The following is a 25,268-nucleotide window of genomic DNA, read 5'->3' on the forward strand; positions in this document are numbered from 1 at the left end:
AGTGGGTGACACTGTGGCGCATGTAGACAGCGGTGTTCCTTGAGTGACAGATTTGAGTACATGGAACGAAGTTCAGCTCTCACTAGGTGGGGAGATGGCCTTGCTGGTGGCCCACTTCCTCTGATGACACTTGAGCTGCCAAGTGTACACTTTTGGTCCAGTGAGGCCTGTCCAGGGTGGGTCTGGGCTGGGTTGTCACAGTCACGTCCTTCCCTCACCGTCCTCTTCAACGTGAGGCTGGGTGGGAGAGTCGGTTGTGGGCTCAGGATGCAGGTGTGGCCCTGACGAGGTGCTTCATGGCTCCGGGATCCAGCATCTCTGTCTGGGAAATGAAGGCAGTAATGGGACCTACTGTACAGCACTGTTGGGAGGACTCCACGAGCAGCCCAGGTGAGGCACTTAGAACAGTACCCAGGACGCCCACACTGGGTTTCACCTTTCCCATTGAAGTTTTGTCCTCATCAGCAATGAACACTCGTTAGTGACTACTTAGAGTAAGTTTTTATTGAAGTTACCAGAGGCAGGCGGTTTGAGAGGATATTCCTGTAACCCTCCGGGTGAGGCAGGTTGTTGCCCAGGCCCCTGTGGCGAGTCCCTCGTTACCCCCATGTACCCAGGGACATGTACTCTTGTTTCTCGGCAGGGCTTTGGGAGGCTGCCCTGTTCCAGCATATTCTCCACAGACTTAATATCTGCCTAAGAAGGTATTATAACTTAGTACAGCTGTTCCAGGATCCAGTAGGTTTCAGCTGTGAAATTTTTGGATGGGGGGTGGAGGAGGCAAAGGGGAGGAAAGTACAGTTTTCAGACACACAGGGAAGTTTTGAGAAGAGCGTAATGAGTCTGTATCCCCACCACATAGAGTCGGTAATCGTTGACATTTTGTCATAATTCCTCTGTCCTCGTTTTGGCCACATTTGTATTATCTACCTGATTTCATCTGTTTGCCATATTCTTTTATCATATCAATATTTTGCCTTTGAAAGCAAGTTGCAGACGTCTTGACACTTAGTCTGTCACTGTTGCGGTGTGCATCTTCTGAAGACAAGGGTCTTCTACGTTATTCTCAAACCTTAGAAAACAATGATTTCCTAATATCATCTAACATATAGTCATATTCTTTCCCTAATTTCTCTCCAGATGTCGTTTGCAGCTGTTTTTCCTCTCTAACCACTATTGTATTTGATAATACATATCCTTAGTCTTTTAAAATGTAGGATGGTCTTCCTGTCATTTTATTTAGGCTTATTTGCTTGTTTTGTTTTGTTTGATGATGTTGGTCTATTGAAGAGACAGTGCCAAGTGCCAGGAGTCTTCTGTAATTGAGTGTCTCCGTATGTTTGTTTCCTCGTCTGACTTGTTTTCTGTCCTCGCTGTATTTGCTGTGAAGTGGAGGTTAGATGAATGATTAGATTCGGGTTAAACCTTTCTGTCCCCCATGCTTCCTGAGTGATCTGTGTACCTCATGCTGAGTTGTGGTGAGGTGATGACTGTCCTTCAATTACAGGGGCCCGTTTCCTTTTTGCCATTAGCAGGAGATCTGTTGAACAAGATTGTAGCACAACATGAGTATCTTGTTTGCCCGTAGCCTTTCACCTTCTGGTTTTAGGTTATCCATTAATTATCCTGAATCAGTGTATTTGAATCACAATAAACTGGTGATTTCCTAATTCCATATTTACAGTTCTTCTGATCAAGGCAGGGTAGATGCTTACATAAGGAATTTGTGTATTAGTGAGAGAATACAATGCTTGTGGGACTCTGGAGGGTTTGTGGCCACGCTTGAGGGTTGGTGCTATAGGGGAGGGAAATTTTTCTTTTTCCTCTACCCATCTTAGTTTCATTGGCTGGGACCCTGCAAATTAGACTGACGAAACACAGCTTAACAGGAGAAAAACAAACAAGTTTATTAATGTGTGCATCACACACATAACACAGCACGTACATACTCAGTGATGAGTCACTCAGAGGGAGTTAGACCTTGGGATTAGTTGCATCTTAACAATAAATGTTCTTTTACAATAAATGTGTAGATAAGTGACAAGACAAAGGAAAGGGACCTTGATCTTCTAGGGGTGGCAAATTGTGGAAGAGTAGACAGATGGGGGAGACGGATGGGAAAGGAAGGTTGTTTTACCAAGAGTTGTTACATATATTCTTCTGGTGCTGCCTCTGGACTGATAAGCATCTAGCGTTGTCTTTGATGGTTAAGAAGCTCCTGACTTCCTGGTAGGAGGAGGATAGACAGTTTTCTTACGTCTGCCTTTTTCTTTCTTTCTTTCTTTTTTTTTTTACGGTACGCAGGCCTCTCACTGTTGTGGCCTCTCCCGTTGCGGAGCACAGGCTCCGGACGCGCAGGCTCAGCGGCCATGGCTCACGGGCCCAGCCACTCCGTGGCATGTGGGATCTTCCCGGACCGGGGCATGAACCCGTGTCCCCTGCATCGGCAGACGGACTCCCAACCACTGCGCCACCAGGGAAGCCCCTTATGTCTTCTTTTTAATAATTACCTACAGCTTAAAATAATCTTTATGCCAGCCTGGCATATTTTGGGTGACATGCTCTGAATCCCCTTGATTTGAAATTTTAACAGGTTTCATATTAAAAATGGAGTCAAAAGGTGTGGAGAGAGATTTGAGAGAAGGGATTAGCAAGGCAAGAAAGGGGGGCAGAGAGGCTCCTTTTACTTCCTTGCCATTGTCTGTGGGTGCAGCCTTCGACTGTCCAGCAGATGTTATGTGCCTCTTTTAGAAAAGGCCCTGAAAGGGAAGGTGAACACCTAGGAATCCATTCGTCTCACGATCTTGCTTGGGAAAGACTTGTGAAACGCAGGGTGTCCTCCCCAGCCTGCACTGTAGAGCTGTGACTCTTCCCTTTCCCCTCTGACCATCACCTTCCTGAGATTGCTGGTTCTGTGGCCAGGGACATGGGCTCCTGGCATGGCTTTGTAGAGAGACCGGACTGGTGTCAGCTGTACTCAGCTGACACTGTACAGTTTGGGTGGATTCAGAGTAACAGAAGAGGTATGTATCGTGACTCTCTGATGCATGATTGTGTTACTTTCTAAGGATGGTGTCCCATATTATAATGAGGTGTTAAAATGTATAGTATTTGCTGTCTCCAGAATGATCAAATGTATGTTTCAGAGTCTAGTGATCTTCTTGGTTAATGGTTCTAGGTATTTGACACCTGCAGACTTTTCTTCTAGATGTCATGCTTAAAACAGTGATACCCTTCATGTTTTAGTGAACTTTTTTTTTTTTTTGGCGGTACGCGGGCCTCTCACTGCTGTGGCCTCTCCCGTTGGCGGAGCACAGGCTCCAGATGCGCAGGCTCAGTGGCCATGGCTCACGGGCTCAGCCGCTCCACGGCATGTGGGATCTTCCAGGACCGGGGCATGAACCTGTGTCCCCTGCATCGGCAGGCGGACTCCCAACCACTGCACCACCAGGGAAGCCCAAGTGAACTTCTTATTTATTGCTGAGAGTCATTCAACTAGTCAACACAAAGCAGCCTTCACATGATTAAAATCTCAGTTGTCTTACCAAGAATTTATATGTAGCTTTTGCATAAAGGAATTGGGTTAAAAATTAATATTTAACAGCTAAAGTTCTGTAATTATTTCTTGTTCTAATAATGGTGGAAGAAGTACATAAATCTTTCAAGCTAAGCAGGTAATTCTTTTTCTTTTCAAGTATTTACTTCATCCCCATCCCTGACCTGATTCTCTCAGTTGACATCAGTGTTATGTATTGTGTGTGTGTGTGTGTGTGTGTGTGTGTGTGTGTGTGTGTGTGTGTGTGTGTGTGTGTGTGTGTGTGTGTGTAGATAAAGCTCAACGACGTAATGAAAACTGACCAGAGTGCCCGTATAAAAAGCCTAATTGTAAAGTACTGTAATAAATGTTAAACTTTATTCTGGTCTGTAATTGTACTTTTTTCAGTGAAATTTAAAAAAAAAATTTTTTTTTTTCTTTTTTTGGCCGCACTGCATGGCATGCGGGATCTTAGTTCCCCGACCAGGGATGGGACCTGCGCCCCCTGCAGTGAAAGTGCAGAGTCCTACCCACAGGAACACCAGGGAAGTCCCGAAATTTAAATTTTCATTTGGAATGAGATATTCTAAGGGACCTGCCCTTCTCAGAGTCAGTGCTTTTCATCAGCAGGTAATCACAGGAGCATCTTTTTTGTTTCATTTCTTTTTAATCCCTCTTCTCTCCTCTAGGAGCTTGGTGTTGGTGGCACGAGTCAGTGGAAAATCTGTGGCCTGGATCCCACGTCTACGCTCGGCATCTACTTTGAAGTAGTCAATCAGGTGGGCTGCATTTTTTCATGAATAGTTGCGTCTCAATGTTGTGTTTTCTGATTTGTTACAGACTGATGGCCTCCGGTTTCTTTCTCCACAAAGTGATGCTACTTTGGGCTTGTGTTTAGCCTGATCTTAGTCTGACATCTTTTTTATTCCTTCCAGGGTATGGTCAGAGTCAGACAGCAAACTGCTTTTGTCAATTTGTTGTTGAACTGATAAGGTCATCAGAAGAGGAATGGCTTTTGCCAGCCATCATAATGTTGGTGAATTTTTGAGTGTGTCAGTTTTTCCCCAGTATTTTATTTTTTAAAATTCAAATGTATAGAATGATAAGTAGGATTTGTACAGTGAATACCCAAGTATCAACCACTCAGGTTCTCTAACTAACATTTTGCTCTGTTTGATTTATTACACATCTAGCCATTCCCCAATTCATTGTGTTTGGATGCATTTCGAAGCAAATTACAGTCACCAGTGTCTTTCATCCCTAAACCCTTCAACGTGTATATCAACTCACGTTCAGTATTTATTTCCATATGGTTCTCTTTTTTGAGGTAAAAGTTGCAAACAGTGAAATGCCCCGAATTTAAGTGGACCATTCAGAACGCATCAAGAATCTTGCGGTCACCGCCATGTCAGTTGTCTTAGGACGAGTGCACAGGCTCTGTGACCGCTTGTGTGGGGTCATGTGGTGACAGTAATGGGTGCTGGCCTCTCATCCTGCAGCACAACGCCCCGATCCCGCAGGGAGGCCGCGGCGCCATCCAGTTCGTCACTCACTATCAGCACTCCAGCACCCAGCGGCGCATCCGCGTGACTACCATCGCCCGCAAGTGAGTGGCCCCGGCTTCCTCTCCGCTGAACCTCTGGTTTTTTGCTATGGAGAGAGAGTCTAACATCTAGTAGTTTATCTCTGTGATTCCGCTGAGTGAATGGTTCTCACCAGCCCTCACTGGCTCATTTGATCAGAGCAGGACGAGGAGGAGGCACTGCCGGCTTAGAAGACTCTCCTTTCAGTAGGAATAAGTTCATTAAAAGTCATTTTTCATTATTTATGAAATAAGTGACCCATAAATATACCCTCCTTATAAAAGATTCAGGCAGCACATAAGTATGTAAAGAATGGGTTTCTCCCACTCTCCCCAGAGGTAAAATGCTATCACTGTACTGACGTGTGACATGTAACTTCACAATCCCATTTCTATGCAGTTATAGACGTGTGTATATTATATACATGATGGCTTATGTGAAGATATTCATAAGATTTTCGCAAGAATGTGTCAAGGACACCTTCCATGTCAGTGCATAAAAGCCTCTACCTCATTCATTTTATTTTATTTTATTTTATTTTGAAAAAAAAGTTTTTTGGAAGTATAGTTGATTTACAATATTATATTAGTTTTAGGTGTATCATATAGTGGTTTGAAACTTTTATAGTTTATACTCCATTTAAAGTTATTACAAAATGTTGGCTATATTCTCTATGCTGTACAGTATATTCTTTTAACTTATTTATTTTATACGTAGTAGTTTTTACCTCTTATGCCCCTCTCCCCTTCCCTCTCCCCACTGGTAACCACTAATTTGTTCTCTATATTTGTGAGTCTGTTTCTGTTTTGTTATATTCGTTTGTTTCATTTTTTAGATTCCACATATAAGTGGTAACACAGAGTATTTAGTACTTGTCTTTCTCTGTCTTATTTCACTAAGCATAATATTCTCCATGTCCATTCATGTTGTTGCAAACGGCAGAATTGCATTCTTTTTCATGGCTGAGTAATATTCCATTGTGTGTGTGTGTGTGTGTGTGTGTGTAAAAATACAGGAACAGATTATGTGCGCGCGCGCGCGCACACACACACACACACACACACACACACACACACACCTTTGTCATGTATCCATGTCTGTGTCTTATTGGAGAGCTGGCTCTCAGGCCTCTCCCGCATGCAAGCACAGCACTCACTCTGGAATGGTCAGTTGGGCAGATGCACAGAGTCAGCTCAAACACATCGAAGCAGCATTTGACCAGGAGGCTGCAGCGGTCCTGATGGCGCGGCTGGGAGTGTTCCGAGCGGAGTCGGAGGAGGGGCCGGATGTGCTCCGGTGGCTGGACCGACAGCTCATCCGACTGGTAAGCTGGGGACAGTGGCACTACGTTCAATCTTGGTCTCTGGTCTACTTTTGAGAAAACTGTTGTTTAAACCTATTATTTTATACAGCCAGTAAATAAGAATTTTATCAGTGGCTTACCTCATGCCAAACACCAGGCGTTCTGAGAATGATGTAAAAGAAGTGTTAAATATGCATCTCCCCCAAGGGCTCATGTTACAGTTGGGAAGAAACACCACACACAGGCCGTTTAGGTAATGGTACAAATCTGAGTGTGTGTGGGTTGACTTAGATGAGTCCCTGTGTATCCTGTGGTTCTCTGTTTTCCCTCTAGATCTTGGAGGGTTTGGGGGGAAGTAGGGGTCCATGGCCCAGTGACTGTGAGGAGAAGCCTGATGTGTCATTCTGGGTCTAATCAGGAGAGAGAAGCCACGCGGTAGTTTAAACGGGGGGAGTGTTATATAAAGAATTAGTGTCACAACAGGGGATTAGAATAATGAGGGATTGGCTAGTAAGAGGTAAAGAGAAGTCTGAAGGATACAGGATAGTATATCTGAGGGGTGCTACTTCCAGGCTGAGGTAGAGCACCCCAGTAAGACCCGCATCCTCCCAGGGCTGATGGAGCCCCACGTGGGGCAGGGCCATGGCTCGTTGGGTCTCTTAGAGCAGAGACGTTGCCGTGGTGCCTGCTGGAGGAACTTAGTAGAAATTCACCCTCTGTGGCACCGAGAAAACCGTTCACCAGGAGGCGTCTCAGCAGGGGCGCACGGGGCTGGGGGGCTGCAGGCGCCAGTGCTGCGTGAAGACGCTGCAACCATCCGCTGACCAAGCCTAACGTAGTGCCCTGGCAGGGGAAAAATATTTAAGGGCCCCAGATCCATCTCACAGCCGGCGAAAAGGGTAAGTTTGGAGACACGAAGCAATAAATCAATAATTGAGATACCTTATGATCTTACAGTTTGTAAATTCACAGCACGTGTTAGTGATCAAAGGTCCTGAAAAGCACAGTAACAAAACTTATTTAACTTTGTTTAGCCCTATGTGTGCCCTTGCTGTCCCACAGAATCATTTTTTCAGGGAATGTCAGCATTGCAAACGTAATTTGAAATTGAGCAGAGAGTCCAAGTGGTTGGCGAAGGCTTCTGGTGGGAAGTGAGCCTTGAGTCAAGTCTTTTTAAAGGGAGTAGAAGGCAAGGCTTGCCAGGTGGAGGACCCAGCACCCACAAGCCTGTGGGGTGGAGCTGGGCATTCAGTTCATGCTGGGGACCCTGGAGAGGCCGCTGTCACAGGTGACCAGTGACTACGGTGGGGGAGCAGCAGTGCAGGTGCAGGTTGCTTGAGCAGTGCCTTGACTGTAAAGTGAAGTCTCTGCCTGGGTGTTAGAGGGGAAGGGTTAAGTGTGGTTCTTAGGCGGGGACTTGAGAGCAGCATGACGCTGTGTTCACACTGCATTCACCGTCCCTGTATAAGGTAAATCGGAGGGCGAAAGGGCTGCTGTTACGGAGGCCAGCGGAGGATTTCACCGGCTCCAGGGAGCTGAGACCAAGGTGGCGGTGGTACAGTTGGAGGGGAGAGAAGCTTTGGAATCAGGCTGTGTGCCGAGAGAAGAATTGACCAAACTTGGTCGAACTATACGTGGAATCAAAAATGAAAAACATTGGGCTTCCCTGGTGGTGCAGTGGTTGAGAGTCCACCTGCCGATGCAGGGGACACGGGTTCGTGACCCGGTCCGGGAAGATCCCACATGCCGCGGAGCGTCTGGGCCCGTGAGCCATGGCCGCTGAGCCTGCGCGTCCGGAGCCTGTGTTCTGCAACGGGAGAGGCCACAACAGTGAGAGAGACCCGCGTACCGGAAAAAAGAAAAAAAGAAAAACATCAACGCTAACTCAAGTTTTAAGTGTGGGCAACTGCAAGAATGATGGAGCAGTGGGAAACAGGAAAGGAGAGCAGCTGTGAGGGGGGAGGGAGGGAAATCCCCTTTTCTAATGTACTAGTTTAATTTATTTTGAATGTGAACTTGCACGTCCAAGGAAAGCCACTCTGTAGTTAGGATAGGTCCTGACAGGAGCTCGGGTCGGAAGTCAGCACTGCATGTGGGGGAGGGATTTGGGTGACTGTGGCCTGGCCGTCATGTCGTGTGTAGCCAAGGCAAGGAGGATGGGAGCAGAGGGCCAGGAACTAACCTCGGAGGAACCCACTGTCGTCAGGAGGAGGTAGGGCTGTCGGATGAGGCAAAGAAAATCAGTCGGAGAGGTGACAGGATGTAGGAAGGCACTGCTGCAGCGGCTGAAGGAGGGGTCAGGAGGTTCGGGGAGTCCCATGGCTCATGGTGGCAGGGAGTTGAGGAAGGTGAGGTCTGTGCAAGGATGCGGTCGGAAGAGGGTCACTCCCAGAGATGAGCTCTCTTTAGATGGTGGGCATCTGCCTCCCTGGTGAAATGAAGTATGACATGAAGAGGAAATAAAGGCAGGAAGAGAAAATGTTCAGAGATTTGCCTGTGAGAGGAGGAAGAAAATGAAGTTGTGGAATAATAGAACATTAGGCCTGTCTGTAACTGCTAGGATGTCAGAGTCCTGGAGGATTTTCTTATGGAACAGGCGCCTGAGAAGGCTTCTCTAGCCCCTCGCTGTTGGAGCAGCCTCAGCCGGCATCGCCTGGAAGCTGCTTAGAACGTGGGGCCTTCAGCACCTCTGCCCCCAGATCTGCATTTAACATCCCCTGGGTGTTGGGGGGGGCTGGGCTGGAACTCGGGCAGGCAGGGGCGGAGCTGAGAGTGGGGCATGGCCCTCCTACTCCAGGGAGTTCTCAGGTGACACTCACTTAGGTTTTTTGTGTTTTTTTTTTCTATTTTCTCTCAATAGTGTCAGAAGTTTGGACAATATACCAAAGAAGACCCCGCATCTTTTAGGTTATCAGATTCCTTCTCTCTATATCCTCAGGTAAGTAATACATGTTTTTTAAAATAACTAAAGAAGAAAGTGATAGAAATAAAACTCGCTGCTCTCAGGGTCAAGTCAGGACTCTGTGTGTTTTGAGACTCCATTTGGAGGTGATGAGGTCGTTCAGTTCAAGGCCAGACAGTGCCTGAGCCCCACGGAAGACGCAGGTGACACGCAGAGAGCAGGTGCACAGACTTTGGGGAGAAGGCAAAACAGGATTGTTGCTTTGAGGCCACAACACGACCTCTGATTTGTAGAAGTTCTGGGTGGACGGTCACCCGTGAACATGAACGCAGCAAAATGAGACCGCAGTTACCATGGTAGACGTTGTTGACGTGTCTGTAGTGGCTGTGTTGCGTCGTGACTGTGAAGACCCGTGCATGACGGGGACCAGGTGTGTGGAACCGTTCAGAGCCGGGAGGGGGTGGTGGAGCGAGGCACCACAGCCGGGGGTCTGGGTGCTGCCTTTTCTGAGCCTCTACCCTCGTCTGTAAGTGTGGCAGCTGGGGCTCAGCTCCGCTTCAGGGGTGAGGCTGGCTGACCCCGGGTCCGCCGCGGGCCAGGCACCCGTTTGGCTTGGCGGCCAGGAGCCAGCTCCGCAGCTGGGCCTGGGGTGTGCGGGTCGGGGCCCTCACAGGCGCAGCTTCCCCAGAACTGGAGGCAGACTCAACCTTTTTCCCCTCCTCCCTCAAGGATGCCTTAATGAGGAGTAAGTAGGAAGAAGCAAACTCTCAATCTTAAGTGAACTTGTTAGGACTTTGGTACTCCATCAGGTATTACCTTTTTGAATACTCGATTTGGCAAGTGGACGCAGGCCTCAGTCATGAACTTGTACAGCTTGGACTCAGGGCTAAGGGAGGGGGGCTTCAGAGGTCTCCTCACTGGACGCTCAGCCCAGAGTAGGGCTCTGCAGTCCCCGCCGTGTGCCTGTCTGTCCTGTGCCCGAGCAGTTGAGGCTGGACAGTGCTGTGGAAAGAGGCCGGGCCCGGCCAGGGTCAGGGCTGAACCGGGTTCCATTGCTGGCTGTGTTGCTGCCGGTCTTGGATGAGGTCCCGAACCTCTTCAGAAGGATGGAGTTGGTCTGGGAAGTGACATGCAGTCTTTCTAAAGCCGGGGAATCTTTTCTTCAAGAGGAGCCTCTCAACAGCCAGCACAGAGAGCAGACAGACGTGGTGACCCGCACCCCTGGGCCCCGAGGATCCGCTAAGGCTCGGAGGGCAGTTTGAAAACCACCAAATTTAGATGATTTCTTAGATTCTTTCTGTTGAAGCGTCTAGCATAGAGGTCCAGAGCCAGGCAGCCTGGAGCAGAGGCTGGCCCTACCGCTCAGTGGCGAGGGGTGTTGGGCAAGTTGCCAGCCCCTCAGTCTCCTTGCCTGTGAACTAGGGGTGGTAAGAGAGCTTTCCTCGTGGCTTGTCAGGGAGACTCGATCATTCTTGTCCAGCGCTCTGTGCCCTGTACGTAGGATGTGCCGAGTATCAGCCTGGGTCATAATTTAGGAACCTACAATTCATTATATTTAAAAGCTTCTCAGGAAGCTTTGTTTGTTTTATTTTTGTCTGCGTTGGGTCTTCAGAGCTGTACACGGGCTTTCTCTAGTTGCGGCGAGCGGGGGTTACTCTTCGTTGCGGTGCGCGGGCTTCTCATTACAGTGGCTTCTCTTGTTGTGGAGCACAGGCTCTAGGCGCGCGGGCTCAGTAGTTGTGGAGCACGGGCTTAGTTGCTCTGCAGCATGTGGGATCTTCCTGGACCAGGGATCAACCTGTGTCCCCTGCATTGGCAGGCGGATTCTTAACCACTGTGCCACCAGGGAAGTCCCTCTCAGGAAGCTTTGTACTTCTCAAGGCAGGTCATTTTCATCTTCTGGCAGCTTTTTAGCGTGAGCTAACAGCTGCTCTCCCCCCCTGCTCCTTGGGGGCTGGAAGGAATGCATCTCTGTCTGCAGTGGTGACTCCTGGCCTTTTCTCCCTTGAGCTCCTCACTCCCAGCGCTCTGCCTCTGTCTCAGCACTCTGCCCTTTCCTGTGCTGTCACTGTGCCTGGCGTCCCTCCGCTGCCTCTGACTTCTTCTCGCACGTCTTTTAGGCCCCAGTGGCTTTGGCCCCTCCACCCCCACCCCATCATGCCAGGACTTTCCTGCGCTGGGGCCCTGAATGCGCCTTTTCCGCACTGGACTGTGACCTCTTCAGAGCAGAAACTCTGCTCTGCGACCTGGCCCGGTGACTCCAGAAAGCAGTGCTTTGCCTTGCCTCTTTCATGCAGAAGCTTTGACATGCCCAGAGGGCCTCCTCTTTTTCTAAAAATTATGTTTATTTCTAATTGTAGTGAAAACCCGATAACATAAAATTGACCACCTTAACCGTTTAAGTGTGCAGTGTGGTGTAGTGTTATGTATGTCTGATTGTTGAGCAGGGAATCTCGAGAACTTTCTCATCTCATGAAACTGAACTCTGTACCATTAAACAGCAGCTCTCCCCTCCCTCCTCCCTGGCCCCCGGGGCTGCCATTCCACTCTGGTTCATTGAACCCAGAGGCCTTGTTCCTAAGGGCTGGGTTCTCCTGTTTCCAGGGCGGGGGCAGGTCTGCTCTCTGGGTGTCTAGGAAGGTGACAGCTGTGTGCATTTGTCTTTTTCTCTGTAAATGCAGTTCATGTTCCATCTGAGGAGGTCTCCGTTTCTTCAAGTCTTCAACAACAGCCCTGATGAGTCGTCGTATTATCGACACCACTTTGCCCGACAGGACCTAACCCAGTCCCTCATCATGATCCAGCCCATCCTCTACTCCTATTCCTTCCACGGGCCGCCAGAGGTAAGGGCCACTGTGAGTGCTTCTCCCACAGTTGGAATCACCTAATACAGACTTTTTTCTAGCACGTTTACTCTTAGAGCCAAACTGTAAAAAAGAAAACTTTGAGTCTTTATAGTAATTTAACATTATTTCTGAGTATTAAAAAAATGTGCATAGGAAAAAGTCATAGGACGTGTATAATTAGAAAACAATTTAAATGTTCAATAGCAGGAAAATTAAGTAATCTAAGAAATATTCACAAAGTTTATGTAACATAATAAAATAAATCCTTATGTTAAATAAAAAAGTAGAAACTTTTCTAAATTATGACTTTTTTAAAGCCTGTAAGAATTAAAAACTATAAGGAAATAAACCAAAATTTCAATATTTGTTGTTCTTGAGTAGAAATTTTCAAATTTTGCTTAATGAATGTAAGTTTAAGTTACTTTTCTTATTGAAATAAAAGTCATAGTCAAATGTATTTTGTAGGAAACTTTAAAATTTGTATTAAAGGATGTTCTTTTTCATGTAGGCATTGGAGTTCTCTGTCATCTACAGCAGTAGATTTGAGAGAAATGTGTCTCTGATAGAATATATTTCTAGCACAAAACTGAGAAAATTTGGAATTATTTCTGGTTCCTAGAGCGAAAGATAATAACATTCATCTCACTTCCTAGTTGATGAGGGATTATTTGGAGCCTGTGTTTTCTACAAAGTTGGAATCTAGAACTGCCTAGTCAGGGAGCAGAATGTGGGAATTTGGCACGAAGATGAGACCCTCCCGGCTGGGTGTGGGGTTGGCGGGTGGCCGTGTGGACACCGAGGGAAGACCCATGCCATCTCTCCCTTTTGCTTCAGCCTGTGCTCTTGGACAGTAGCAGCATTCTAGCTGACAGAATTTTGCTGATGGACACATTCTTCCAAATTGTCATTTATCTTGGTGAGGTAAGATGAAGTTAATTTCTTTCTTACTATCATTTTTTACTAATTTACTAATTTTATGACATTTGAAAAAAGAATTTGGGCTTAGAAAACCCAGTTTATTATAATGAGTATAGTGGCTTTTATGCTAGTGAATAAAATTTCTTTTCAGGACCCGGGAAAAAGGTGGTATTTGTATATTTATTTATTTATTTTTGTGGTACGCGGGCCTCTCACTGCTGTGGCCTCTCCCGTTGCGGAGCACAGGCTCCGGGCACACAGGCTCAGCGGCCATGGCTCACGGGTGCAGCCACTCCACGGCATGCGGATCTTCCCGGACCGGGGCACGAACCCACGTCCCCTGCATTGGCAGGCGGACTCTCAACCACTGCGCCACCAGGGAAGCCCTGGTATTTGTATATTTAGTAATTTTAATATTACTTGCTATATGTAAACGTCAGGTTGTTCTTATATTTTTTTTAATTTTTATGCAGCTTTTTTTTTTTTTTTTTTTTTTTTGGCCATGCTGCAAGGCTTGCGAGATCTTAATTCCCCGATCAGGGATTGAACCTGTGCCCTCGGCAGTGAAAGCGTGGAGTCCTAACCACCAGGGAATTCCCTAATTTTTATACACTGTTTTTCTTTTTTGTTTTTTTTTGTGGTACGTGGGCCTCTCACTGTTGTGGCCTCTCCCGTTGCGGAGCACAGGCTCTGGACGCGCGGGCCCAGCCGCTCCACGGCATGTGGGATCTTCCCGGACTGGGGCACAAGCCCGTGTCCCCTGCATCAGCAGGCTGACTCTCAACCACTGCGCCACCGGGGAAGTCCTATACACTTTTTAAAGGTTACTTTTCTCATGTTGTACAACACATCCTTGAGCCAGTAGTTTGTACCTCCCACTCCCCCACCTGTATATACACTGCCCCCCACTCCACAGACCACTCGTTTGTTCTCTATACCTGTGAGTCTGCTTGTTTTTTGTTACATCACTAGTTATATTTTTCAGATTCCACATGTAAGTGATATCATACAGTATTTGTCTTTGTCTGACTTATTTCACTTAGCAGAATACCCTCTAGGTCCATCCATGTTGTTGCAGATGGCAAATTTTCATTCTTTTTTATGGCTGAGTAGTATTCCATTTATATATCTACCATATTTTCTTTATCCATTCATCTGTTGATGGACACTTAGGTTGCTTCCATATCTTGGCAATTATAAGTAATGCCGCTATGAAAATTGGGGTGCATGTGTCTTTTCGATTTAGTGTTTTTGTTTTTTACGGATATATACCCAGGAGAGTAGAATTGCTAGGTCATATGGTAGTTCTGTTTTTAGTTTTTTGAGAAACCTCCATACTGTTTTTCAGGTGGTCCTTTTAAATCACTATGATTTATTGCTTTCTGAGTTGTCAGGCAAGATCAGTTTACTTTTCGTCAGTAAGCTTTTTATATTCACACTGTCCTTTCAGAGTTATGTTAGAGTCACTAGTAAATACTGCTAAGTTTGCGACTAGAGTTTTTTCTCTGAGATAATGTGGCCCAGTGAACCTTACGCCAGGTCTGTGGATCCCTAGGATGGCTGTGGATGGTGTTCAGGGCGGCATGCATTTCTTTCTCAAAGAGGTTCATGCCCTAAGGAAAGGAATGGCTCCTCAGGAGAAAATCCTTTAACTGAGTGTTATATTCATGGATATATTCTCTTTTTTGTCTATTGTACATTTTTTACCTTTAGTACATTGCTTTAACAACTGACTTGACTTCCTGATGTCTGTATATTAGAAGTGATTTCAAATGTCCTGAAAAGATGTAAATTGTGTTTCAGCATTCTTTAATGCCCTAGAAAGAAATGGTTTTTCTAATACTAACAGGCATTTTATAACTTTAAACTGTTTTCAGCGTATTAACAGCCACTCTGCTAGCCACTTGGCCACAGATGCCAGGTCGTCAGTAGTGGTCCTAGACTTAAGGCTGGGTGACCGACCAGCTGCTGTTCCCACTGATGCCTTCAGCAGCTTCCTGTGTCTTCAGCTCATCCCTTATAGACATCTCTGACTACAGCCGCTCTCCTGTTCCTTTACACGTTGATTGAGCACCTTCTGTGTGCAAGGGATAGGTTCTAAAGATGAAGGCAGATGACCTCGCTCTCACCCTTTAAAAGTCCTAAGCCTTCTGATTGCAGGAGTTCTTATGAACTCTTGGTCCCAAGCAAGCCGATGGGCATTCCCTCCACGCTGCCAGCCAGTCAGAAATTAAGACCTGGGAAACGGCGCTGGCGCCGCGGCGGAGGTGAGAACAGGCTGGTCTCCTGACAGCAGTTCTGTTTCCAGAACACATTCCTCACTTCTTACGTCTTCTTACTCCATTTTCTTTCTCCATTGCTTTCTTTTTTAGTATCCCCCAAGTAACATGTGAAAGCACTTCCGTTTAGTTATAAAGATATATTAATCAGTCAGTGAGTATTTCTTCATTTCCGGCGTGATTAAGGTGTGTTTCCTAACACAGTTGCTGACGGGAATGAAAGAAGGATTGAGACACCATGTTTAGTTGGGGAGACAGTCTTTCCTTTCCACACTTTGGTGTATTGCCTTCTGCTTGTTGCCTAATTAACACACATGCTTTGATTCTTATAGTTTATCTCCACCACCAAGAGGCTTGGGGCCCAGGGGAGCAGGGGTTGGGGTGGAGTCGGTCCCACCCGCCCGTGGGACTGCCGAGCCCTGGAGGAGGGCGTGAGAATTGTACCACCAGGAAAAAGAAAGGACAGTGGAGTCTGTATAGGAAGCCGGCAAACCCCATTCCCTACCAGGGGTGGTGAGGACGTGAGGGCTAGACCGAGTGATAGCGGGGGAGGTGGAAAGCAGGGGAGCCCAGGGCTCCTTGGGGCACCCGATCCGGGGTGTTTGTCAGTACAGTTAGAAAGGGGAGGGGAGGTGTGGTGGGCACTGACATTTCTGGCGGGACTGTGTAGGTGGCAGTGTCGTGGACGCAGTGCTCAGCTTACTCATGCTCCTGGACAGCTCCACATGGCTCCCCTCGGACACTCATCTCTCTCGACAGAAGACTTCGTCACTGGAAACAAGTTCTGGGTGGGACGTTAGAATGTCAGGGGCGTCGGAGAAGGTTGTCATCACAGCACCTCCACGGTAGTTTTGATTTCTTTGTTTTGGTGTAGACCATAGCCCAGTGGCAGAAAGCGGGCTACCAGGACATGCCTGAGTACGAAAACTTCAAGCACCTTCTGCAGGCACCCCTGGACGATGCTCAGGAGATCCTGCACACGCGCTTCCCCATGCCGCGGTACATCAACACGGAGCACGGAGGCAGCCAGGTGAGCGAGCCCAGCCCGGCCCTGATGCTCTGTTGGCTTTATTATGCATTCTCATGGCTATAAATCCAAACTGCCTGGTTCGTATCTTATATGGTGACATAAACTGACATACAGGTCAGCTTCCAAATATGACTTCTTTTTAAATGAGTGGTCAGAATATGTTGGTGTAAGGTAGAGGATTGCCAGAATGAGATACACTTCATGTTTCAGGAACCCTAATAAATGGAGAAGCTTTGGGCTTAAACTAAAGAAATGGGTTCCTATGTGGTAAAAAGTTTCTAATTTAACAAAAAAAATGTAAAAACTTTTTTTCTATTACACTAATATTAATGCCACTTTTAATCTTTAAATCTAAATCTCTCTCTCGTTTTTTTTTTAAAGGCTCGCTTCCTTTTGTCCAAAGTGAATCCATCTCAGACACACAATAACCTGTATGCTTGGGGACAGGTGAGTAATTGTCAGGTATTTGAGGAGGAGGCCAGGCTGCTTTTTTAAAAACTTGTTTTTAAATTCTACAAATTGGGGAATTCCTTGGTGGTCCAGTGGTTAGGACTCGGAGCTTTCACTGCCGGGGCCTGGGTTCAATCCCTGGTTGGGGAACTAAGATCCTGCAAGCTGCAAGGTGCGGCCAAAAGAAAAAGAAAAGATAAATAAATAAATCTACACATTTATTGAATTGAATCCCTTTTGGCCCAGAGACAGAGTAACTTGGGTATTTTGCTGGGAAGAAAACTTTGAATAATACAGTAATCCTCATTATACATATTTTTGCTTTACAAGGTTTCAGTTATCTGAGGTCGGCTGTGGTCAGAAAATTCCAGAAATAATGCGTTAGTTTTGAATTACACACCATTCTGAGTAGCCTGGTGAAATCTCACACCTTCCCGCTCCCTCCTACCTGGGGAGTGCGTTATCTTTGTCCAGTGTTTCCACACTGTATATGCCAATATTAATTAGCACCTGTACAGGAAAACCTTAGTACGTGCAGGGTTCTGTTCTACCTGTGGTTTGAGGCAGCCACTGGGGTCTTGGAAGCTGCCCACCCTGGATAAGGGGGGACTAGGGACTTCTGTGTAGGCTGGGGGTGGGGACATGCCCTGTGTGGATCCCCTTCTGCAGTACACAGCAGAGTCTGACAGGTTCAGGCCAGAGGACAGAACACTGAACTGTGGCCTCCACGTGCTTCCCTCGGAGACACAGTGGCATTGCCCAGAGTCCCCACACTTCTGTCTCCCCCGGGAGTGCAAGGCAAACACATGGACTCACGCTCACCATTCCTTCTGCCTCCTCTTCACTTTTTAGGCTCCAATTTCCTTCCTTTTTTTTTTTTTTTTTTTGCGGTACGTGTGCCTCTCACTGTTGTGGCCTCTCCCATTGTGGAGCACAGGGTCCGGACGCGCAGGCTCAGCGGCCATGGCTCACGGGCCCAGCCGCTCCGCGGCATGTGGGATCTTCCCGGACCGGGGCACGAACCTGTGTCCCCTGCATCGGCAGGCGGACTCTCAACCACTGCGCCACCAGGGAAGCCCCCAATTTCCTTCTTTATCTAATTATTCCTAGCATTTATTTCTCCTTCAAATGAGTCTTTTCTTTCATTCTGTTTTCTTATAACATTTTTTGGGAGGTAATTGTAAATTTATATGCAGTTGTATGAAACAATACAGAGAGATCCCCTTTGCTCTTTGCCCAGTCCCCCCGCCCCCCCGTGGTAACATCTTGCAAAACTGTAATACAGTATCATAACCAGGACATTAAGATATGCATTTCCACCAGCACAAGGATCTCTCATGTTGCCCTTTTATAGTTATGCTCACTTCTCTCCTGATCTCCTATTTTCTATTTCTATAATTTTGTCATTAAAAAGTTAACATGTGTTATATACACAGGGAACTGTATTCAATATCTTATAATAATCCATAATGGAAAAGAATATGGAAAAGAATATATGTATGTATGTATTGCTGAATCACTTTGCTGTACACCAGAAGTTAACACAACATTGTAAATCAGCTATACTTCAATTTTTAAAAAACGGTTACATAGGGCTTCCCTGGTGGCACAGTGGTTGGGAATCTGCCTGCCAATGCAGGGGACGCGGGTTTGAGCCCTGGTCTGGGGAGATTCCCACATGCCGCGGAGCAACTAAGCCCGTGAGCCACAACTACTGAGCCTGTGCGTCTGGAGCCTGTGCTCCGCAATGGGAGAGGCCACGACAGTGAGAGGCCTGCACACCGCAATGAAGAGCGGCCCCTGCTCACCGCAACTGGAGAAAGCCCTCGCACAGAAACGAAGACCCAACACAGCCAAAAATAAATAAATAAATTTACTTAAAAAAAAAACGGTTACATATATGAAACCACATGGTACGTAAACTTTTGGGATTGGCTTTTTTCCCTCAGCATACTTATCTAGAGATTCATTTAAGTGTCAAATATATAGGTAATTTGTTCCTTTTTATTTGCCGAGTAGTATTCTGTGGTATAGACATACTGCATTTTATTTAATCATTCACCCATTGAAGGACAGCTGGGTTGTTTACAGTTTCTTTTTTTTTTTTTTTGGCTGTGTTGGGTCTTTGTTGCTGTGTGCGGGCTTTCTCTAGTTGTGGCGAGCGGGGGCTACTTTTCGTTGCGGTGCGCGGGCTTCTCATTGTGGTGGCTTCTCTTGTTGCGGAGCATGGGCTCTAGACGCGCGGACCCAGTAGTTGTGGCTCACAGGCTCTAGAGCACAGGCTCAGTAGTTGTGGCGCATGGGCTTAGTTGCTCTGCAGCATGTGGGCTCTTCCCGGACCAGGGCTTGAACCCGTGTCCCCTGCATTGGCAGGCGGATTCTGAACCACTGTGCTACCAGGGAAGCCCTTGTACAGGTTTCTTATAAACTTTTTTTTTTTTTTTTTTTTTGGCCATGCCGCACAGCTTGTGGGATCTTAGTTCCCCGACAAGGGATTGAACCTGGGCCCTCGGCAGTGAGAGCGCCAAGTCCTAACCACTGGACCACCAGGGAATTCCCTGAACATTTATTAAATCTATTTTTATTTCTTTCATCGGTGTTGTGTATTTTCACTTTCTTTTTTTTTTTGAGTGATTGTGAATGGTACTGTACTTTTAATTTCACTGTCCAGTTGTTCATTGCTAGTACAGATCTTCTTCAGCTTGTGAGGCAATTGCATCCCAATAAATCCATCATAACTTGAAAATGCATTTAATACACCTAACCGTATTTTATAATGAAGTGTTGAATATCTCATGTAACTTATTGAATAAGTTACTGTACTGTACTGAAAGTGAAAAACAGAATGGTTGTGAGTGTCTTGGTTGTTGACCCATATGATCAGTGTGGCTGGGAGCCACCCAGTATCACGGGGGAGGATCATACTGCATGTTGGTAGCCTAGGAAAAGACCACAATTCAAAATGTGTATGGTTTCTACTGAATGAGTACTGCTTTTATACCATCATAAAGTCAAAAAGTCATAAGTCAGCAACCATCTATATATAGAAATAAAGTTATTTTTGTATACTTGTCTAATATCCTGTGACCTTCCTGAGTCACTTATTACTTTTGGGAGTTTTTTGGTAGATTCCTTGGGATTTTTTACAAAAAAATAGACAGTCATGTCTTCTGCAAGTAGGGACAGTTCATTTCTTCCTTTCCAATCTGAATACTTGTTTCCTTTTGTTGTTCTGTTGTCTATTTTCAATGTCATTTATATCTGCTCTAATCCTTATTTTCTTCCTTCTGCTTGCTTTAGGTTTATTTCCTTCATTTTCTAGGTTCTTGAGATAGGAGTTTAGATTATTGACGTGAGACTTCTCTTCAGTGTATGCATTTAGTGCTCTTAATTCCCTCTGCAGTACTGCTTTTGCTGTGTCCCACAGGTTTTGATTATGTTGTATTTTCATTTTCATTCAATTTGATATATTCTTTTAAAATTTCTCTTGAGGGTTCTTCTTTGACTCTTGGATTATTTAGAAATATTGCTTAGTTTCCACAGATTTTCTTGTTGTCTTCAGTTAATTGATTTCTGTTTTGATTACATTGTGGTTAGAGGATATACTTTGTATTATTTCAATTTTTAAAAATTTGTTGAAGTTTGTTTTATGGCCCAGGATATGGTCTGTCTTGGCATATGTTCCATGGTCACTTGAATAGGCGTTCTGCTATTGTTGGATAAATTGTCCTATAAATGTCAATTAAGTCCTGTTAGTCGATGGTGGTGTTGAGTTCTTACATATCCCTGCTGATTATCTGTATAGTTCTATCCGTTTTTGAGAGAGGATGTTGAAGTTTCCAACTCTTAATGGTGAGTTTGTTTCTCTTTTGCGTTCTGTCAGGTTTTTGTTCACATATTTTTCAGCTCTGTTGTTTGTTGCATACACACTTAGGATTGCCCTTTCTTTTTGGTGGATTGACCCTTTTATCATTATATGATGTCCCCACTATCTCTGGTAATTTTGTTTGCACTACTATCTACTTTATCTGGCCTTTATAAAGCCCACACTTATCTTTCTTTTTGTTTATGCAAAAAAATTAATGTTTGCATGATATACCTCTTTCCATCCTTTAACTTTCAACCTGCTTCTATCATTATATATTTTTTTAATCTACTCTGCTAAACTCATAATAAATTTGCTTATTTGGACCATTTATATTTAATGTAGTTACTGATACGTTAGGGCTTATTAAGTCTGCCATTTTATTTTTTTGTTTTCTGTGCTTTTCATTTCTCTGTTTTCTTTTTCCTTCCTTCCTGTGGGTTACTTGAACATTCCTTATAATTCCATTTTAACTTGTTCACAGTGGTTTTTTTAGTATATCTCTTTTTGTAGTATTTTTTAGTGGTTATTCTTGGTTGCTCTAGATATTAGAGCATTACATTACATTATGTGTACCTAGCTTATCATGGTCTACTGGTGTTATCTTTTTTACCAGTTCAAATGCAGTATAGAAAACCTACCCCAGTCTCACTTCATGTCCCTTTACCCTCTCCCATTTATGATATAATTGTGTTAAATGTTTCCTCTGTGTGCACCAGACAGTGTTACAGTTTTTCTTCAGCCATAATCTATAAATCTAAGAGAAGATGGAAAACCTCTTATTTTTATCTGTAGTTTTGCTTACTGTGTCCTTTATTGCTTCTTAATACTCCAGAGTTTCTTCTTTTATCTTTTCCTTTCTGTTTAGAAATCTTCCTTTAGCAGTTCTTTTCAGGGTAAGTCTTCTGGTGATAGACTCTTAGTTTTCCTTCATTTGAGAATCTCTTGATTTCCTCTTCAATCCTGAACAATATTTTCTCTGGATATAAGATTCTGTTGACAGTCCTTTTTCTTCGGCAGTTGAAAAATATTGATAAAATGTAATCTTTCTCTGGACCCTTTCAAAATGTTTTCTTTGTTAGTTTCAAATGTTGAAATACCATACGTTTTTGTGTGAATTTCTCTGAATTTATCCTATTTGGAATTTGCCCAACTTCTTGATTCTGTATATTTATGCCTTTTGCCAAACTTGGATAGTTTTCAGTCATTACTTTCTACAATACTTTTTCAGCCTGCCTTGCCTGCCTTTCTCTTTGGGACCTCAGTGACGCAAATGTTAGTTCATTTGTAGTTCCACAGCTCAGTTGGGTACTTTCTATTATTTTTATCTTCCAGTTTATTGACTCTTTTCTCTGTTCCCTTTCTGCTGTTGCATTCAAACTTTTTATATGTTACTGTATTTTTTAGTTATAAAATGTTCATTTGGATTTTCTTTGTCTTATATTTCTTTTCTGATGCTTTATGTTTTCATTTGTTTCAAGTGTGTTCCTAATTGCTTCTTGAAGCATTTTTGTCATGGCTGCTTTAGTCTTTGTCAGGTAATTCTAACACCGTCAACTCATAGTGTTAACACCTGTTGACTGTCTTTTTTCTCATTCATTTTGAGATCTTGACTCTTGGTATAACAAGTGATTTTTTTTAAATATAAATGTATTTTATTTATTTATTTTTGGCTGCGTTGGGTCTTCGTTGCTGTACGCGGGCTTTCTCTAGTTGCGGCGAGCGGGCGCTACTCTTCGTTGCGGTGCATTGGCTTCTCGCGGAGGCTTCTCTTGTTGCGGAGCACGGGCTCTAGGTGCACGGGCTTCAGTAGTTGTGGCACGCGGGCTCAGTAGTTGTGGCTCGCAGGCTCTAGAGCGCAGGCTCAGTAGTTGTGGCTCATGGGCTCTAGAGCACAGGCTCAGTAGTTGTGGTGCATGGGCTTAGCTGCTCCGCGGCATGTGGGCTCTTCCTGGACCAGGGATCGAACCTATGTCCCCTGCATTGGCAGGCGGATTCTTAACCACTGAGTCACCAGGGAAGCCCCATAACAAGTGATTTTTGATTGAGACGTGGACATTTTCATATTTGTTATGAGACTCTGGATTGATTTCAACCTGTTTTGGCTGTCTTTTTGTCACACTGCTCTGGCAGGGAAGGGGGTGGTACATTGTTTCATTTCTGCCAGGTGAGACAGGGGTTCAGGTTTTCCATTGGCCTCTGTTGACACGTGAGGTGGAGGGCGACTTCTTGTTACTGTGTGTGGGGACGGGAGTTCCAGCTCCCCACCTGGTTCCCATTGATTCTCCTGTGGAGGTGGCCTTGTCACTGGTGGGTGATGGTGAAAGTGCTTTCTCTGCACTAAGCCTTCTCTGATACCACCCCAGAGGTTGGGGCGTGGACATCTTATTACTACCAGGTGTGGGGTGGAAGTCCAGGCTCCCTGTGTGGTCTCTGCGGACACCATGGGTGCAGGGAGACTTCTTACTGGCCAGCAGGGATGAAATCCCTGGCCCCATACTTGGCCTTTTCTGATGCCACCGTGGTGGGATTGTTGGGTCCCTCAGTACTGCCATGTGAGGGGTGCAAGTCTACACGATCCGCTCAGCCTTTTCTGTCTTGCTAGGCTGCCCTGGTCTTTTGCTAGAGAAAGTGGGCTCTTTTTGTTGTAGTTTTTGTCCGTGCTCAGTAACTGTTGCCAGCTTTTTCAGCTCCAAGTCTGGCGCGCATGCGTGAGGCAAAAAGGAAGCCCTGGGAACTGGCCACTGTGTGGTTCCCTGCATCCCAGGGTCTCTAGTTAGTATGCTGTCTTTTCACCACCTTTCAAAGTCTTCTTATGTTTGTTTTATATAAAACATCCAGGGGTTTTAGTTGTACTTAGTTGAAGGAATGAGGAAAAGTACATCTACTCATTCTTCCCAGAGAAATCCTTTTATAAAACTTTAATCATGCTTATACTTTTTTGATTATAACAGTAGTACCGTTTCATTTTTAGAAGACTAGTATATATAAAAAAAAATTTTAGAAAGAAAGTTTAAATTACATAGAATGCTACTAGCTAGAGTTAAGTACTTCTGGCTTCTTTCTAGTTAATATAAAAGGTATATATCATGTATATCTGTGTGTGTGCATATGTATATATTTTTTTAACAAATTGGAATCTTGTTAGAAATCAAGGTTTCTATTCAGTACTTTTTCCCTTAACGTCAATTGAATCATAAGCATTTCTTGATAGTGCAGAGATCCATCTGTTTAGTGGATACTGATTCACACATTGTGAATACGCTGTTACCAAGCTTCTGTTGTAAGCAGATCATTTAAGAGCATCAAGCTGGTTGCAGCAGGGTGGTGGGGAAGATGAGAGATGGAACGTGTGGGCCCCCAGGAGTTCATGCCTGCTGGGAGCCAGACCCTGGATGAGTCATCAGAACTACACAGTGGGGTAAAGTAGAAGGGCATATGCTCAAAACTGTCTGTAGTGGCAGGAATGACCTGATATGAGTGGATCAGGGAAGGGTTTTGTGAGGAAATTATGCTTTAGTTGAAAAGATTAGCTAGGCAGAGGACGGGGCTGGGTGGCAGGAGTGCTCTTGGCAGACAGACAGCACTTGCTAATTTTGTGAGGGGAAGGGTCCTTAATAACGCATGAATTCCAACCAGCTTCTAAGAAACCTGCCAGTAAACCTTTTTCATTAAACTTCAGGAAACAGGAGCGCCCATCCTGACTGATGATGTTAGCCTGCAGGTGTTCATGGACCATTTGAAGAAACTGGCTGTCTCCAGTGCCTGCTGAGCTGAGGACATGAGAAGGAAATGGAGGAAAACACGGTCACACTGTGCTCACAGTTGTTTGTAAAGGCTTAACGTTCCTTTTACTTTTCTGCTGCATTTTAATAAATAATCAAAAGAAGTGTTATGTAACTCTTCAGATTTTAATTTGCTTGTATTCCTTATCTGTGCCCTTTTCTTTACACCATAAAATTATAAGGTCATAAACGTTTTGGTACCGGTAGATGTTTATATGCTTTTTGTATTCTAACTTTTAGAGTCTGTATAAAATCAGAACTAATGTATTTTGGCAGCTTGCTTACATGAAAATCATAATGATCAGAAAGGAAATAAATCTGGATGAAGAAGCACTGGTTAAAATAATGCTAATACAAATTTGATTTCTGAGGTCTCTGTGTGTTTTAAGTAAATTCCCCAAGAGGTAATTCCTGAACTTAATCTTCATTTACTGTCAAGGATATTGTTAACATTAACAGACAAGGAAAAGTAAGAAATATGTGAAACTTTATTGAGGCAGAGTGGTCTGGAGTGGCACTGTTCCTACCTCACCTGAGATACAGAGAACAGATTGCTGGTCACCAGAGGGGAAGGGGTGGGGGAGGGTGAAATGGGTGAAGGGGGTCAACTGGATGGTGCTGGATGGTGGTGAGCACACTGTAGTGCATACAGAAGTTGAATTATAATGTACACATGAAACATATAATGTTATAAACCAATGTTACCTCAATTTTAAAAAAATTACAGCTTATTTTACTCAGTGGAGTTCATCCTTGTTTAGAGGTTATATCC

General features: G+C 45.0%; 1 protein-coding gene across 2 annotated transcripts in view; it reads left to right on the forward strand.

Annotated features, from left to right (window-relative positions):
- The window catches only part of SEC23B (SEC23 homolog B, COPII coat complex component), a 39,581-nt gene extending 14,608 nt beyond the window's left edge, over positions 1-24,973 (forward strand). The window contains exons 12-20 of one of the 2 annotated variants that reach the window (XM_082670425.1): positions 4,225-4,314; positions 5,035-5,141; positions 6,289-6,442; positions 9,282-9,359; positions 12,005-12,166; positions 13,004-13,090; positions 16,241-16,396; positions 16,778-16,843; positions 24,394-24,972. In XM_082670425.1, the coding sequence (XP_082526551.1) occupies positions 4,225-4,314; positions 5,035-5,141; positions 6,289-6,442; positions 9,282-9,359; positions 12,005-12,166; positions 13,004-13,090; positions 16,241-16,396; positions 16,778-16,843; positions 24,394-24,483 (990 nt within the window). In that variant the 3' untranslated portion in view covers positions 24,484-24,972. Of the gene's footprint in view, positions 1-4,224; positions 4,315-5,034; positions 5,142-6,267; positions 6,443-9,281; positions 9,360-12,004; positions 12,167-13,003; positions 13,091-16,240; positions 16,397-16,777; positions 16,844-24,393 lie in introns of both variants that reach the window. The other variant, XM_082670424.1, reaches the window with a different exon arrangement.
- Positions 24,974-25,268: the final 295 nt, after the last annotated feature.

Source organism: Grampus griseus, assembly GCF_964374135.1.
Source record: "Grampus griseus genome assembly, chromosome: 14".
In the NCBI taxonomy this organism is placed as follows: domain Eukaryota; kingdom Metazoa; phylum Chordata; class Mammalia; order Artiodactyla; family Delphinidae; genus Grampus; species Grampus griseus.